Source organism: Nesoenas mayeri (assembly GCF_963082525.1).
Source record: "Nesoenas mayeri genome assembly, chromosome: 22".
Lineage (NCBI taxonomy): Eukaryota > Metazoa > Chordata > Aves > Columbiformes > Columbidae > Nesoenas > Nesoenas mayeri.
Window position 1 is genome coordinate 4,797,267 of NC_137572.1, and position 17,107 is coordinate 4,814,373.

Below are 17,107 nucleotides of genomic sequence, written 5' to 3' on the forward strand. Positions count from 1 at the left end.
GTGAGCCGTGAACACTGAGGATTTTCTATCTGACAGCTCCAGGCAGACACGTGCTTCCCCGATTCCCCGTGTCTCGGAGCAAGTTGATGTACCCTTGTGTTTGCTGCGTTGTTACATGCCTGGCTTACCCCTGCTCACTGACCTGGCCTTTCTCTCTCCCTGTTTTTCTCCACCCCCTTGGTGTAGCTTTCGCTCCCGGAGGAACAGAATGAAGTAACGAGGAACGGCTGCGAATCCAAGGAGCTGGTCTACCTTGTGCAGATCTCTTGTCAGGTAAATGCCGTATTTTCTCCCCCCGCCTCGTTTTGCAGACTGTATTGTGTGATATTTAGCGACGTGGCCTCGGAATATTTTGATGTGACACTTTCCTGCAGCATTTTTTCCACTTGCTCGCAAAATGATGCTGTCTGTGGCACTGCCACCAGCTCGCTTTCAGGAAAGGAAAGGAGCAAGGGGAGAAAAAGGAGTCTGTTAAGCAAATAATCCTCACTACGGTTAGTATGGGATATGAAATTGCTGTTTGTAGGAGACACGGTGCATTGACAGATTTAATTGAGAGTTACTGCCTGCGTGTGGTCCTTTTTCTGGTCTCGGTATAGCAGTCCTTTCCACGATTCATCTCGGCACTTCAAGCATCCATCTTATCGATTTATGCTGAACATTAGTGGCCATCCCTGTGATGTCTTTTCGGAGCTCTCTGTGTCAGTCTGCTGGTGTTTCTCAGGTGCTAACATGAAGCATATGGAACAGGCACACCGGTGCTGCCTGCATTTGAACACACGGAGTAATTCCTCGGTCAGCCCTTACATGCAAGTACACACGTGCACACTGGATACATACATGTGTATATAGTGCTTTTGGGAGAAGGAGGAGAGGCTGGCAGCGAGTAGCTCTCAAAGCTGCCTGTGTTGGGGCATTTTGCTTGTATTCTTGTAACCCAGTTGAAGCTGGTTTCATACAAAATAAGCACTTTTTAGGAAAGCAATCCAAGCTATAATAACAAGCAGCGCTCCAGAGTTGAACAGCGGACACGTGGCTGTGTCCCAGCCAAGAGCTGCGCAGTGAGCGGGAGTGAGATTTTTCAGGGGACTTAAGGCAATCAGCATTTGGATACGTTTGGGACTGCATTTGCAGTGCTGAACGCTGAGATGAGCCTTATATTCTTTCCGAGTATTTCAGGTGGTCTGATAGAAATGCCAACATTTTATAGAAAAGTGTTTTTCTAACCACGAAACCTCCCGCTTCTGATCTTTCTACCTACCTTACTGACATCTTAAAAAATTAACGGGACACCTTCAGGTATAACTGTGTCCTTAAACCCTGCAGAATGTGTTTGTGCAGGAGAAGCCCCAGGGGCAGCACACAGCTAAAGCACCTTTTTCATTTCATTTTATTCTATTTTATTTTATAAATCCTTCTGGCTAGCTCGAATTTCTCCCCACCCCGAGTCTGTGATTTGCCTCTCGCATGTCAGTCTATGTCCCTGTCCCTATAATATTTAAAAAGCTGAGAAACTCGTGGCATCTGGATTCAATGAACAGAAAGGCATGGAAGGAGCTGCACAGCTGAGCATCATTTCTACCGTGGAGATTCTTCACCCCTGACACCTCGTGGCCTCTCCGAATGCCCAGGGCAAGATTCCATCCTGTCACACATTGGATACCAGCGCGGTCTGCATGGATTTGGCTCCACGGTAGAATGGAACGGGAGGTGTGAAATAGCTCATGGAGGGGAGGGATTTTGGCAGGAGGCGTCTATATCAGGCCCAAAGTATTGAAGCAAGGAGAGGAATAAAGCCTATAAAATCAAGTTCACTTTGCTCACCGTTTGGATGTGCCGCAAGCATTGGTGTTCAGCCTACGGCAGCAGCTTGCAAAAATCCCTCATTTCTCAGATGGACACAATGAAAGTAAATTCTTTTAATCAAGAGTAAATCCACATAAATTTAAAAGCTTTAAGATATCCGTGGTTTGTTACAAAAACAGCGTGAAGAAGAGCAAGGACATTTGGCCATCCTGGTGGTTTTAGATTACGAATCTTAGACACATAGGCCAAACACCCAGCTTTTGGGTTGGATGCATTATGCTGCTGTGCCTTGCCCAGTCTGGACTGTACAGATACAATCTGTGTGTTCTGTGGTCCATAAAAAGACATTTATTTTGTCATTTCCCTCTGTATCAGACAGCAAACCAAAGCTTTGAACATTAGACTTTTAAAACCTCCAGCTCAGCCTTCGCTGCGTTTGGCAGACGGCACTTCAGCATTTACACTGAGGAAATTCTATCCCACTCTTTCCCATCTGTAAGTATAATTTTAGTGGTGTGAAGAGAATTATTGTTCCATGTGTATTTTGCAAAACCTTCCCAGATAAGGTTTGAAACGCATTTTTTGGGGGGTTGCGTTTGTGAGACATTTCTGCTGCGAATCAGCTTGTGAAATACCAGCTTTGTGTCAGGTTCAGAGGGGCTTTTCTTAAGCCTCTATTCAGCTTTTCTTCTACTTTGGGACCTTAAAAAATTAATCCAGTTTATTAGCTCTTAAGAAGAAGTGGGAATATGGAGAGAGCTGTTCCAGGTGTTTCTGAAAAGTGGGAAGATAGGATTCTTCTTTTGATTGCTTTGAACAAATTTAAACAAGAACACTAGCAAATGACAAAGGTAAAGGTTTGTGGAGATGTAAAGCAGACTGCAAATACGCCTTTGCAATGATTTTGCTTTTGTTTGTGTGACATTCCAGCAGCAACTGTGTGCATACATGTTTAAATATCACAACATTAGAATGGCCAGTCTCAGCTTTTCTGAAAAATGAAAGCAAAATTAAAAGCACGCAGTACTAATTAAAACTTGAGAATTGAGTTATTTCGACACTTGGAACATCATTTTTGTGTGAAATTTTGAATGGCAAGGAGAGAACAAGAGACGGGTTGTGTGGATATTGAAGTTCCAAGGGAGACCTTAAACTCTGGCTGTCTCTGTGGGTCTCATCCTTCGTTTTCATTATCACGGGTAGGTTGTAGAAGCAGAACTGACAGCTCAGTGTCTCGTGTTTGGAGAACAGCATCTGCAAAACCCTGCGGGCGACCCCATCCAGCGCCCACGACTGCAAGCGCCGCTGCAATAATGAGCGTTTTGAGAGCGGTGGTGAGAATGCCAGGAAAAAATGGGATCCAGGGAGGAAGAACAGACAGGACACCCCATCCTGGGTGGTTTGTGGGGAGCAGAGAGTGGGATTTACTTTCACAGAAGCAAATGTCTTACTCAGTAATGTCTCAAGTATGGTTTGCTGCACCACGTGGTAGTCCATACTAAAAACCACAAATCGTTTCCAGTAGGGTTTTTGAGTCAAACATTCAAAACCCTTTTGTATGATTGTTTTTTCTCCTAAAGACTTGTTCTATAATACATTAATGGTTTTGTCTTGTGTGATTGAAGCTCCAACACCTAGAGAACGGTTACTGAGTAAGAGCTCCTGTGAAAGGCTACAGTTCTTTAAGAGCCAAACAGGTTTACTCATGGAGTTTTGTCCCTCATGTGTTTGCAACTGTTTGGAAATCCCTGTTGTGATTCTGGGTAGTAATTTGTAAGTCCCCCAAAACTTCTTTAAACCTGACCGTAGGCCTTTATGGACAAAATATTTTTAGCCTGTCTTTCCAGATGTTCAGAAACGTTGAAACCTCTGTCCTAAGCGTTTCTCAAGCGAGAAGGGCTGGTTTATATTAGTCAAAAGAAAGCGACTGAAATCCTTGTTTCCGCAAAGCTAATCCATCATTTGGTGTTCTGTGCTTGAATGGTTGATCGTGGGTCATGTACTACATGCCTTCTGCTCTCAACAGCGACAAATGAAAACGAAGTGACGATAATAATGTGGATTAATAAAGAACGCATGAGGCTGGAAAGCGGCCTGAGAAGTGCTGTTGGGCTCCGTTCAAAGCGCTGCCAAGGTGTCTTCAAAAACCTGGGTCTGTTCCAGGCTTTTTGAAAGTAAACCAACATCTGTAGGGAGGAAAGTACTGAATTGCAATAGAAGCCTTTAGGAACTGCGTAATTAACGTGCATCACTCTGTAGCTGTTATGATAATACTTAAGGATTTTTCCATGGTGGAAACGTAGCAGCTGAAGTGCATGGTCAGCATAGCCCTGGTCTAGGAAGGGACGATGAGCACGAGGGAAGATAATTTCTCAGAATAAAATGCAATATCACATAATTTTGCTGCCATGAAAGGGTTTTTTAAGCGACAGGAGCTTTTACAATTATACGGTAGTTTGTTAACGTCGTGTCCTTTGGGCGTTTTGCCTTCAGAAAACAAGCTCTGGGATTAGAGAGATCAATCAATTGCATTCGACGTCGCTGTGGAGCAAAAGTGAAAAGCAGCGTTGAAACGCGAGAGGACAGGATGGCGATTGTGGTTTCTTTCTGGAAGGGATGCGTTTTGGCAGGGCTGCCGATGGTCACGGGGAGCTCTGCACACAAGGCCAGGCCTGGCCGCAAATTGGAGAGGACACTCGGGTTTATTCCGAACAGACGCTGAATCCTGCCCCGTAACTACCAAGTGGAAATGTGTTGTAGAGGAGCAGTCTGCCTGCAATTTTACCCATTTTACCACCTCTCCCAGAGCTGCGCTTGGTTCAGATCTGAAGTACCATGAGGATTGTGGTGGATGTTCCTGCAAAGCATCGTGAAAAAATCAAAGCGCACAGGTATGATGCCTCGAACCTGAAGGACTTACACATAAATAGACTTCATAGGGCTTGGAAAAGCACCTACCCTTCCAAATGACAGATTCATTAGATATAAAATGTAGAACAAGCAGGTTAGTGAAGAACAAAAAGAAAAGGCAGCCTCCAGGCACAGAAACCACATCAAAATAAAGGACGTGTGTAAAGACGCTTCAGCAATAAATCAAAGATGTGTCATTTTCATGGCGTGTAGCAAATATTTACTGTCACCAAACAAAGCGGCAAAGCTCTCCATTGGGAAGGTTTTCCAAGTTACGTCCTACTGGTTATACTGAGGGTTTAGTTAAACCGATGGTGTAAACCAGTTCCTCTCATGCTCTGATAAATTTGACCTGGCCTAGCAGGACATTTCTTATATTCTTGGTGATATTTCCTAAGTACCGTTAAGATTTTTTGCTTCCTTCTGGGCTGTCATGATAAATGGGTTTGTAATGGAAGTGCACCATGTTTTTAATTATTTCCATGCTTCTAATTTTCTGTTATTTTGCAAATAATGTGCTAGGCGGGTGTTCTGTTGCAAGGCAGCCACAACTGGGGTTATGCAGTTGTTTTTCCAGCAAAGTTTCCCACCAAGTCTTGGACCTACAAAATCTTTTATTTCTGGCAATTAGTTTTAACAAAACCAGGCTTTGGTCACTTAAAAAATAATTAAAAAATCAGCTGTTTGCTTCAGTGTTGAGCCCAAGAAATGAGACCTTAGGAAATGGAGATTTGTATCTGTCTGAGCTCCGGTTTGTGCAGCGACCTCGGGCAAGTCATTCTGAGTTTGGCTTTGCTTTGTGTTACTGACCTCAGGCAAGTCATTTTCAAAGGGTTTTCTTGTTGAGTTTGTTTGAAAGGATAGTGGTGTTTGCTTACTTTGATGAAACATCGTTTTTCCTCTGCGGTTAAGTGCTGAGTGGATTATAGTGTATTTGGGACACAGGGTAAAGAGGGTGTTGTATTTAAACATGCGCAATGCCCGTATAATAAATTGAAAATACATATGCATTCACTCACTGCTTTGTTACCTGTAGGACGGTAGAGTTGTAGTTGTGGTTACGTAGCAGTTGGTCTGTCTGTGGCTTTGAAGTATTTCCTCTGTGGCTGTAAAGCTCCTGTTGGGTTATTACTTTAATTTTCTCAAGAAAAGCAATATCGACGTAGTGAAACGTTGTAGTGTTTTTGGTATTGAATGAGGTCGCTGCTGTTTGGTGCAGCTGAGAGAATTAAGACTTTCTTGTGATTAGTGCTGCAGATCCGAGGGGGAGCACTAAATGTTGACCAGTTCCTTCCTAGATTACTGCAGTGATTCCTTCCTATCAAGTTAAATTGCGCCCTTTGTGAGCATGCCTGTCTTCTTTAGAATTGATCACTCAGGCTCCACATCTGCTTAATGCAGCTTTCAGAGCAACCTGAAGCATGTGTGCTTTTGGAATTCAGTTGCGGCGGACTCAAAACTGTGTAGGGTATTAGGAAGTATTCGCATCGAGGGTGTTGGAGTAACTTTCTGCTGGTGGCAATCTGCGTTGTGAGCAGGGACGGCTCAGGGAGCTGGTTGCTTAGCAGCTGCCGGAGTGCCGCAGTTTGCAGGTTCGGAGCTGCGGTTCGGGGTTACCTTTCTGCACCTGCGGGAGATGCTGGGGCCAGAAACACCGCTGCTGGCCCGGGGTAAGCTGTCCTTGCTCCTTCATCCCCTCCCTGCTCGCGTTGCCGGTATAATATAGAACGGGATCCATCAGAAGCCAGGAGAGCACTGCCCGTACGGTCCATTCTGCACACGCCGTCCCACGGACCAGCAGTTTGCCGACCCCAACTATGCCTGTCTTGTCTTATAATAAATCGAGCTCTTACTGTCTTAATTCATACTAAAAAGAGACTGCGAGTCTACAGTCTTAACAGAATTAATGGCAGAATTGCGATCCTTTCACAAACAGGTTTATTCTCTGTGTGGGCAGCGTATGAGGTTGTATGGAAATGGCCTGTTAAGCGCAGCTGGCAGAAGCAAACAAGGGATTGCGGCGATTTCTGGGTCTGTTGTTCCTTACGTTGGTGACTAAACCTTGCTCAGCTGAAGGTCACACTGGCAACTTATCAGGAGAGCAAAAAGCATTTAATTGCAAAAGGTGGAGGAATTGGAAAGGCTGTCATCTTTTTGAAGATAATTAGACCTGCACTCCTGTTTTTGTTTTTCTCCTTTAGATGAAAAGTAAAATGACATAACGTATAGAAATTACAAAGCATTTGTGTCCTGTGTAGATTCCCTCTTTGTAGGCTTGTGAAATCCGGATGGTTTCTTGTGGTGTGAAAGCAGAGCTTATGGGCACAGTGCACTGACTGGAGTTGTGTTACATAAATTGACAGAAAATACAATAGGTTTTGCGTTTACAGTTGCCTTGCAGGCTTTGGATGTTAATAGGAAAGTGATGTTGATGATTTTCCTGATAAATTCATACAGCAGAATTGCGATTGGGAAGCTGAAGCTGTTTTGTAGCCTGGGTGAGGAGGGCATCGCGTCCGCAACTGGAATCACACTTCACAGCTACTGCCCCCATGGAAAGCTGAAATGAAGCCGTGTCTCTCAAGCATGCGCTTCCCTGCTTTCCAGACTGGTCGCCGAGCATCCCCGTGTCACTTTTAATCCTTGGCCCTGCCTTTGAGTGGCCATGTAACCTGGAGCAAGCTCATTTCTTCCTCCAACGTTGTCTCCGAGCATCGCTGTGCCACGGGAGATCCTGGATCAGTACGGTCTCATCCTTTCCCCCCGGGATGTGGAGTGTGAAGCAGAGCGTGTGACGCTGATAGAGATGTTTTCCTCTTTAAACAAGGCCATGCTGTTGATTTTAGGAAAGACAAGACTGGAGAAGCGCTTTGCACTGGACAGAGAAGGTGGGGGAGCTTTGTGGAGGTGCGCGGTCACATCCACAAAACAGGAATAGTCTCATTTTAGGAAGCGTTGAGAGGATTAACGACTGTTCATAAAGCACTTTGACCTGTAAACTGCTGCATTATTACAAGATTTTTTATTGATCATAATAGGCCATGAAGCATTTAGAAGCAGATATTTAAAGCTTCACAAAGCAAATGATGCTTTGCTGACATGGTCCCTTCCTTGTCCCCTGAAGCAGTCTGTGTCTTGTCAGTATTTTAACTGGGGGAATGATATGCACTCAGGAGTAAATCTGCAGCTAGTGCTGTTCATCAGACATTGTTTATTTTAATTGAGCTGCAGATTTGCCTGGGGCATGTGGCAGAAGTTTTGCAAGCTCCAATTCTGCCTTCAGATCCCCAATTGCTTAATCTTCTATCTATGTGAATCTAATTTTACACTATGGAACTGTTTTGTAATTTGCATTTGTGGAAAGACACCTTGTGTATGAAAACACTACAAAATCCTCCTAAGACTAAAAGCTTTGTATAGATCTCCTGATGCTGAGCCCCATCCAGCCCCACAGGGAAACAAGTAAAACAGAGGCTTGGGGCATGAATGGATATCTAGAAATTCAAACATGAAAATACTAGTGAGGTGCTTTCATCACTTTCAAATGCTTTGAGAAAAGAGTTGACCAGATTCTGCACAAACTGCCATTTTCCCCATCTAACCCCAACTAGTGAGGAGCTTATAAAGACGTGATTGTTTTTCCTGTCTCTCCAGGGGAGGAGCTGGATCGTGAAGCGGAGCTATGAAGATTTCAGAGTGCTCGATAAGCATCTTCACCTGTGTATCTACGACCGGCGGTTCTCCCAGCTCTCCGAGCTGCCCCGCTCCGATGCCCTGAAGGACAGTCCGGAGGTGAATTATCAGCAATTAAAGCACAGTCACCACCAAGGGGCTGCGAGACACTTTTGAGCATGTACAAAGTAGTTTTAATGCGGCATGCATTAGATTGGGAAATTGATTACTGTCAATAAGGATGTGTTTCTACCCTTAATTTCACTGATTTAAAGCAAAATTCCCTGCAATTTAATAAGAGTTAATGTGCTGCAAATTGCCGAATGGTTATGGAGAGTGTCAAGAACGATGCTGTGCTATTAAAACCTTAGATAAGAGCTTTGTTATGTCCCTGGAAACTTTCGGCTATTTCCTGACTTGATGTTAGCAACTTACATTGCTCAGAAATCATGCTGTTCTGGGGCTGAGCGCTGCAGGACTAATACCAAACTGTTCCAGTTTGAACCCGTTACCCCTTGTCCTATCATTGGCTGTCACCGAGAAGAGCCTGGCTCCATCCTCCTGACACTCACCCTTTAGATATCTGTAAACATGAACGAGTCCCCCCTCAGTGTCCTCTTGTCCAGCTCCAGAGCCCCAGCTCCCTCAGCCTTTCCTCACACGGGAGATGCTCCACTCCCTGCAGCATCTTGGTGGCTGCGCTGGACTCTCTGCAGCAGTTCCCTGTCCTGCTGGAACTGAGGGGCCACAGCTGGACACAAGATTCCAGGTGTGGTCTCCCCAGGGCAGAGCAGAGGGGCAGGAGAACCTCTCTGACCTACTGACCACCCCCTTCTAACCCAGCCCAGGTCCCATTGGCTTCCTGGCCACAAGGGCCCAGTGCTGGCTCATGCTCATCCTATTGTGGCCACAGAGGTTATTTGAGCCAGTGGAGCATACAAACCCTGTTTGGCCTGCAAGCAGAGCAGGTATCGCAGTGGCAGACAGTGCCCGTGGCTTCATTTCGCAGGTCACTTCCCTCTGGCACATGTAGTTGTATGTTTGCACAAGTTCACCAAAATCCTGATAGTGTGAGCCTGAAAATCTGCATTATGTCTGTGAAGATGTGAAGATGTTGAACAGCTCGACTGCTCTGCAGCTGCGTGGTGTCTCGTACTATATTTTTTATTTTGAATTGACCATATTTGAAGAGATGTTTAAGGAGAACAACGTTTTACACAGTCCTACAAACTCTGGGCTGCAATACTGCTTTGTAACACTGTCACGTGAAAAGCCTCACTAGCTTCTCTTTAATAAAAGCAAGTTTACTGTCACAGAAAGCACAATGATAAGTGTATTTTTAAAAGCCTCTTCTGCTATTTGAAATATTACTCTTTCACCAAGAGGCTGGTCTGATTTACCACATTTTTAGGGTTTTGCAAGTGGGTGACAATGGCAGCCAGTGTTTTATTTGGCTAAATGGTCCTCAGATATGTTTGATGGCCGTTATACAAAATATTTGTTTATATGTGAAATTAATGATGAGAGGAGGACTTTAGATTTGACAAGAGAAATTACAAAATACATATCTTATAAAAATAACATTATTACTTTCACAGGGAGCTACTTTTTTACGCATTTTTTTGTGTAATCATTGTAATACTGTATGTAGTTTGCTGTCCTTCAAATGACAGATTTCCTTGCAAAAGGGAATGTATCTCTGTAACACTCGCCTGTGGCAATGGATAATTTATGGTCTCTCCGAGTCTGAAGAAGTCTTTCCAAATTACGGTGTATTAGCAGAAAAACTCATTATGTCTTTCCCTTTCTGTTCCAGCTTGTCACCCAGATGCTGATGGCTTACCTGGCACGTCTCTCTGCCATCGCAGGCAACAAGATCAACTGTGGACCCGCGCTCACGTGGATGGAGGTAAAGTACAAAGCTCGGCTCATTCTTTATTCCCAGCAGCAGAGAAAGCCACAAAGGTGCTCTCTGCCTTTGCAGAAAGAGCTATCATCCTTCCAGACCTGCAGGTGCCACTGCAATGGTACCCCGAAAGCTTTATTTCCCATGCTACAGGTGGCCACGGAAGGTATAGTACAAAGATCTAGCATTAACAATATAGGAGCTGTGATTTTGTCACTCAAAGACACATCGTTTTTCTGATAATCAGAAAGGGAGGTGGCAATCCTGGCGGAGCAGTGGCTGGATCAGGGGCTGCCTGTGGAAATCCAGTGCATGGCTGAAATCTCTAGGGAAAAGTGTGCAGAAAGCACATTTTTTCACTCCTTTCTGACAAGACAGTGCTGCAGCTGTGACGAGTTTGTAAAGCTATAGGAGCCATCTCAGTTATGGTGTTTGTCTGCTCTCTTTTTTGTATTATTTTTCCTTGCAATAGCTGCAGAAACAATGAAGATGATCTGCTGCTGTTTGCCATCACTGCTGGTTTAACTGCTCAACAGAGCCGACGTTGTGCTTGCAGAGACACTGTTTGTGTGTTGTCAACTGCAGCTGCAGCTTTGGCTTCTCTGTTAACGGTCTTCTCCATCTTAAACAATAGAGCTCATTGGGCAAAGAGTGCAGGAGAAAATGGGGCGAAAGTGCTCGAGGCCACCTGTCTGTGTCAGCGATGCTGTTGCTAATTAGTCTGAGTATTTCCATTGCCTGATGATATTGCTGCACACCAGGAATAGAAACAGCTATTATTAGACCGTTGCAATTCCTTTTGAAATGGCTGCGATAAGGATTGAGTGCGGTTTCCTGCAATTTTCCCCGCTAATACGCTCCTCACCCTTCAATCCTTTGGGAGAAGTAAAAGCTTGGAAACCTTCTCAGCATGAAGGGGGGAAGGAAGTTATTGAGAAAAATGAAATGAGAATTTACAGCAACACCTGGAAATCACAGCAAACCTATTGCTCCTGCAGTACAGAATAACCTTTCTGATTAACTGAGAGTCTCACCAATTTTACATGAGTGCCAAAATGTAGGGATTTTGAAAGTAGGCTGATGATCACAGCAACGGGAGCAGTGTTTTCTTAGGAAAAAGAAATAATAGGGTGGGAGAAGGTGGAAAGCGACGCTATAGCTTTTAGTTTGACAGCATTTCCTCCTTTCTTCAGTGAGCATTAATTCCCCTTTTCAGAGACTTTTTGTAGTATTTTCATGTTGCCATTTTAAGTACTTCAAGAAAAACAATATGATTTGGTGTCGAGGCGTCATGTTCGGTGTCGTGTTCCTGTTTGTACGCAAAGATGCACAAACGCAGCTTTTTCCTCGTTAGTTGGATGGGGATTAGGACCTTGGGAAATGCTCTTTGTGGATTGCTCGTCCTCTGTGTGTGTGCTGTGCCCTGAGCTCCTGTCCTGGGGGAGCTGGGCTGTCTCTGTGCATCAGCGTCAAGTCTGTGCCATGTGTGAGCACCATGAAAACGCCTCCCGCCTTGTCCTCGGCTGCCTCACGCTCTGCTCTGCTCTCTATTGCAGATTGATAACAAGGGGAATCACCTGCTGGTCCATGAGGAATCATCCATTAACGTTCCTGCTATCGCTGCTGCCCATGTTATTAAGAGATACATCGCTCAGGCAGCAGATGAGCTGTCCTTTGAGGTAAATATTAAAGGAGCTTATGTTCCTTGTTGTGATATACAGAAGCGCGTAACATGTGTCTGTGTGTATGCGCACACATCAGGAAGATATTCAGACCCTTTCAGAATGTTTTGTGAGGTGAAGCTGAGAAGATTCGATTAAACGTTAGATTTGGATTGGGTGCATGCAGGGAGGAGTTCAGTCATCTTTAAAATATAGCTTTACTTGGCATTAGTATCTCCTGATTAAACAGATATTGCCAAGTGCCCCAGCCTGCTCTCTGAGCAGCAGCAGACCCTGCATAGTTTGTACTGTGCAGAGGATTAAAAGTATGTTGTATCTGTTGAGGAAGACTGTCCACATATGTCCGTATGTGGACACGTGCCAATTCAATTATTCATTGGCCAGTTTACACAGCCGGTGCTCCTGTTAGCAAGGCTGTGTCTGTCTCATTTTCTGTCGTGGAATGAGGTTTCAGGAAGACGTGTTTGCTCCCCTTGGACATTTTCCTTCCTTTTGCTGTAACACCGCATCGCCCCTCCTCTGTTTTCTATTTGAGAAAAGCACATCTGGGGCAGTTTGGGAACTACAAAGGGATCTCTTTTTGCTGTGCAGGGAGACAAGAAGACATATAGGGCACGTAGTAAAAATTAGTTCAGTTACTTGAGAATATTTTCCGACGTGTTTCACACCATCGCTGCTTACTTATGTCTGCGGTTTAATCAGAACGCCTCTGTACCCTTTGGCAGAGAGCCGGCGCTTTTGAGAATTGTTTCCTTCGGAACAGCTGTATCCTGTATTTTGTATAATGCAGTAACTCTTCTGCCTCCCAGTTTGATTTTACAAAGGCAGATGTCTCAAGGTTGGCATTGGTGCAGTTGCTCACGAGTGTTGCAGTTTTTGCGGTGCTGAAGAACGCGGTTATTTGAATTGTGCTTTCCTCACAAGCTCTGAGTGATGTTGTCGATCTCTTGCAGGTGGGAGACATCGTGTCTGTTATCGATATGCCGCCGAAGGAGCTGACCACGTGGTGGAGGGGCAAACACGGATTTCAGGTAGGCACGAGCAGCACACGTGCTAACGCAACTTAAATAAAGGCAGGAAACTCAGCAGCATGTTCACAGAACGCGTTCCCAGCCGCGACACTGAATCGACAGCTGGCCTGATGTTTGTGCAAGCTCAGGTTGCTGCCCCCTCTGAAGCAGCTGACACTGTTATTCAAATCATCCCATTCCTTCCACTGCCTAAAACAAGATCAGGCAGAACGTGGAGGATGCGGAGAAAAGCAGTTGGTAACACGCTGACTCGGAGAAGGCAGCACTAACCTCTGCTTTCACATCTGCGTTTATTGGGCAGTGTCCATGTTCCTGGTCTCTGGAAAGGCTCTAGCAGAGAGATTTAGATGGAATTTTCAAAACATCCCAAACATACCTGGGAATTACGTACCAAAACTTTTGTGTTGACATGTCACTTTCCTTCCAAAAAACCAGTTGTTCCCTAGCTTGGATTTTCTCATTAAGAAATTTTGGGAAAAACAGAACCCAAAAGCTACTGAAGGTTGAGGTAACTGACTCTCTACCTCCTCACTCTGTGGTGTCTCACATTTCGTCTCCATTCAAGCAGGAGGGATTTTCACACTGCAGTTGCTGTCTGTGAGTAGGTGGAATTCAGAGTTTGCTCAGGAGAGGATCAGGATTGACCAGCCACTTGTGTATTTTGGCCTGGAAACCTTCTCAGAGTAGCTCAGCTTTTCCCTGACAGACCTTTCTGTGCCAGATCCGAACCGTGGTTCTGCCGTTAATACCGGAATGTGTGCGGCTGGACCTCCAAACACGACAAATCTCAGCTGAACGGAGCGTTAGTGCTACTATTACATTGCTGTCAGATTAGCCAGAGCACATGAGATACGGCCTTTGTTGGCTTTGTATCAGATGTGGGAGTTCAGATAATATCTCACTTGTAAAATCAGAGCAGTGTTGACATATGAGAGCTGCTCTGAAATTAAATTTGTTCCTAGAGTTACCATACTGATACTTCTGGAACAAACTTGACTGTTGTTCTAGTTTTGAACAGTGTCATGTCTTTGTGGAACTTCTGTTCTGCTCTTAGAAGCCCTAAAGCAGTATTAGCCCTACTATCAAGTTAATGAAATGCTTTAGCACGACTCAGAATGATCCATCTATGCCACATCTGACTTCCAAGTGAATCAATAACACAAACCACAACTACTCTGTGTCCTGTGCACGGGTGCAGGCATGTTGCACAAAACAGACCCGAACAGCTGCAGAAATACAGCACCGTGTTTCAGCCTAACAAAAAAATCAGGGGTGGAATAATCTCGCGTCTTAAATTATAAGCAAGAATCTTTCACAGTGTGACTCAGATTCCTGAACCACACTGCTGGAAAATGCAGCAGCCACAATATATGTTTCAGTAGCTCTCGGGATGTGTTTGCACAACTGCAGAAGATGAAGTTAGCGTGTTTTAAGCAGGTACTGCCCGTCAGCTGAGATGGGGAGCAGCCTGGTCACTTCATAAGCGCTGCTAGCTCAGTTCTTACTGCATTTTTCCTGTGAATTGACAATTTTTGTCATTTCTTCGAAATGGACTTAGCAGAGCTTTGCATTTCCATGAAGTGCCCTTGGCTACCAAGAAACACAAATTCTAGTGTTGTACTGAGAGGGAAAGAGTTTTTAACCTGTGTTTCAAGTTCAAGACTCATAAGCTATAAGGATACAGAAGTACATTTCCTGTTTTACTGGAATGTTTTGGCCATGCAAACCGCTGCAGTGAGACAGGAATTCAGAGAGGGGGAATTTCTCTCTAGTGTTAGTACACCAGATCTAGAGATGTGTTACAGAAATGTACGTGATGAATACGTAAAATAGTGCATAGGTGAAAAAGAATATTATCATATTATGTATAAGAACTGATGAACCTGTGCAGGCTGTAAAGCATTTATTATAGGCAAACAGTTCTGTTTGCATTTAGGAGCAATAGCCATTGTACGCGTGATAGGAAACTGTTGATTCAGTTATTTTAATTAATAAAATAAATCAGCAAAGACTGTCTTGCCAGATGGTCGTGGTTCTGATAAGGGCTGAAAGGAGGAGGTCCAAAGACCAAACGTTTGGAGAGTTTCCTCATGTTACTTCCCAGGTCTTTGCTTTGTGCTGGGAACAGAACCAGGTTCGCTCAGGTGGACCCCAGTTACACTGGAAATAATGTCTTGATAGGAGGAGAGCAAGGGTCTGCCAAAAGTGGGAAAAAACCACTTCTTGCCTTAAAAGAACTTACCTGGTTTTGGGCATTTAAACCAGCTGTGACTTGTGGATGTCTGTGCAGAAGTGCATTTATTTCTGCAAGTGTATTAGAAGGAATAACAGGTTTCTCTGTGTTGTGCAAATGAACAAGAGGCAGCTCTGCAGATCTCAACAGGAGCGCCAGTCCGATAGGTTGCACATGTGTTCCTTTCCAACCGCGGCTTTGATTCGGCATGGAAATCAGTGTATTCCTGGCTAGGCAGAGCTGTCCTTGGGGAGTGAATCACCACTCTTGTTATCCTTCAGCTTTCCGAGCCTCTCTGTACCTGATCTAACGACTGCATCACAAGACACTTAATCCTCTGCAGAACAAAACAACCCACCAGGCTTCTTATCATTTTCTCTAGTTAAACTAAAATGATTTTAAAGACATTTTTCCTCAAGCCTTTTTCTTTTCAAATGCCCTTAGTGAGTCACTGCTTTCATTGTAAGATTGTTACCTAAATTACAGCCACCTCCACATTAACAGCCTTCCAGGCCTCTTTGTTCTCCTTTTCCTTCATGCTTTGTCTTTTCAATCAGCAGCTCTGTTTCAGACAGCTGAATCATTAGGGACAGGCCCCTTTTTTGATGCACAACTGCCCTTTTGATGTTCTGAATAATTGTGTATTTGGGATGGAGTTTCATTAGTTGCACTACTGCTCAACAACAACCTGCAAAACTGCTCCAGGTGACACAGAACTATTCAGAGTGTGCATAACTGGACCATACTGGACTTACATAAGCCTGAATTGGTTGCTTTCAAACCATATTCCATGCTGAACCTGAACCATGCTGTAAGATGGAACAGATTTCCCCAAAAGGGACGTGTTGTGCCTTGGATTGGTCAGGAGTAACACAGTGTTAGTTCAGAGCATGTAATTTTTTCTCCTTGTGCATCATTTTCTAATAACTAACATGTCTGTGATGTGAACACGTCCTGGGAAGACAAGAACACATTTTTGTGGCTTTGGAAACAGCAGTTTCTAAATGAGAAGCCCAAGTTTGAATTGTGGTGCACACGCACAGATTTGGGAACGCGGTGCGAAAGGCAGCACAGCGTGATTTAGTACAAAAAAGAAACCAATTTGGAATAAAATTGAACCCATACATTAGCCTATATCAAAACAAACAAATGCAAAATGTCTCCATGTTTCATTTGCCATTTATGTTGCTGCTACTTTCTCATTCGTTTGAGTTCTCTCCTTGAACACTGAAAACAGATATAGTATCTGTTGCAGAAATATTTACATACAGTAGGCTGTGCTTTCCTCCTTTGGTTAAGGTGTGTAGTGATTTTTTTTTAACCTTTAGATGACCTTATATTTTTCTAAATATCTATACTACCCTTGCTATTAATTTTTGTACGTTGTCAAATCCTTTAATCCTGGCTCAGACTCTAATAGTGTCTTGCTTCATCTGTTGAGATTAACTCTTGGACTAAACTCATTTATTTATACAAAATCGTGGAAAACTTTCCATGGGAGGAGAAGCAGCATCTTTTAAGTGAGTGGGAACAAGGCGCAAGTTATAGGTTATGACCCCGAGGATGATCTCATGGGGATTTTGCAAGAAAAATCTGAATAAATAAGTCAGAAAGTATAAACCATTAGCACTGATACCAATACGGTAACATCAGAGAGCTTGTCAACAGTAGCACAAGTGAAACTTCTATTTCCCTAAAAAAATCCATTATAATTATTAGTTGTGAACATGGCAAATATGATACATAGAGAACAGAGATAGTGTTTTATATTTGGGGAAGGTTCCAAGATATCTCGAAGCAATGACATAAGCATCTTGGGTCTTCTTTCATTTCTAAATTCATGTTTAGTGTCGCATATTGCATCCAG

General features: G+C 44.0%; 1 protein-coding gene across 1 annotated transcript in view; it reads left to right on the plus strand.

Annotated features, from left to right (window-relative positions):
- Positions 1–17,107, plus strand: part of ARHGAP32 (Rho GTPase activating protein 32) — a gene marked incomplete at both ends in the record, with an annotated part of 114,117 nt that overhangs the window by 51,566 nt on the left and 45,444 nt on the right. The window contains 5 exons of the mRNA XM_080357853.1: positions 187–273; positions 8,371–8,508; positions 10,205–10,297; positions 11,851–11,973; positions 12,930–13,007. Of these exons, the coding sequence (XP_080213979.1) occupies positions 187–273; positions 8,371–8,508; positions 10,205–10,297; positions 11,851–11,973; positions 12,930–13,007 (519 nt within the window). The remainder of the gene's footprint in view (positions 1–186; positions 274–8,370; positions 8,509–10,204; positions 10,298–11,850; positions 11,974–12,929; positions 13,008–17,107) is intronic.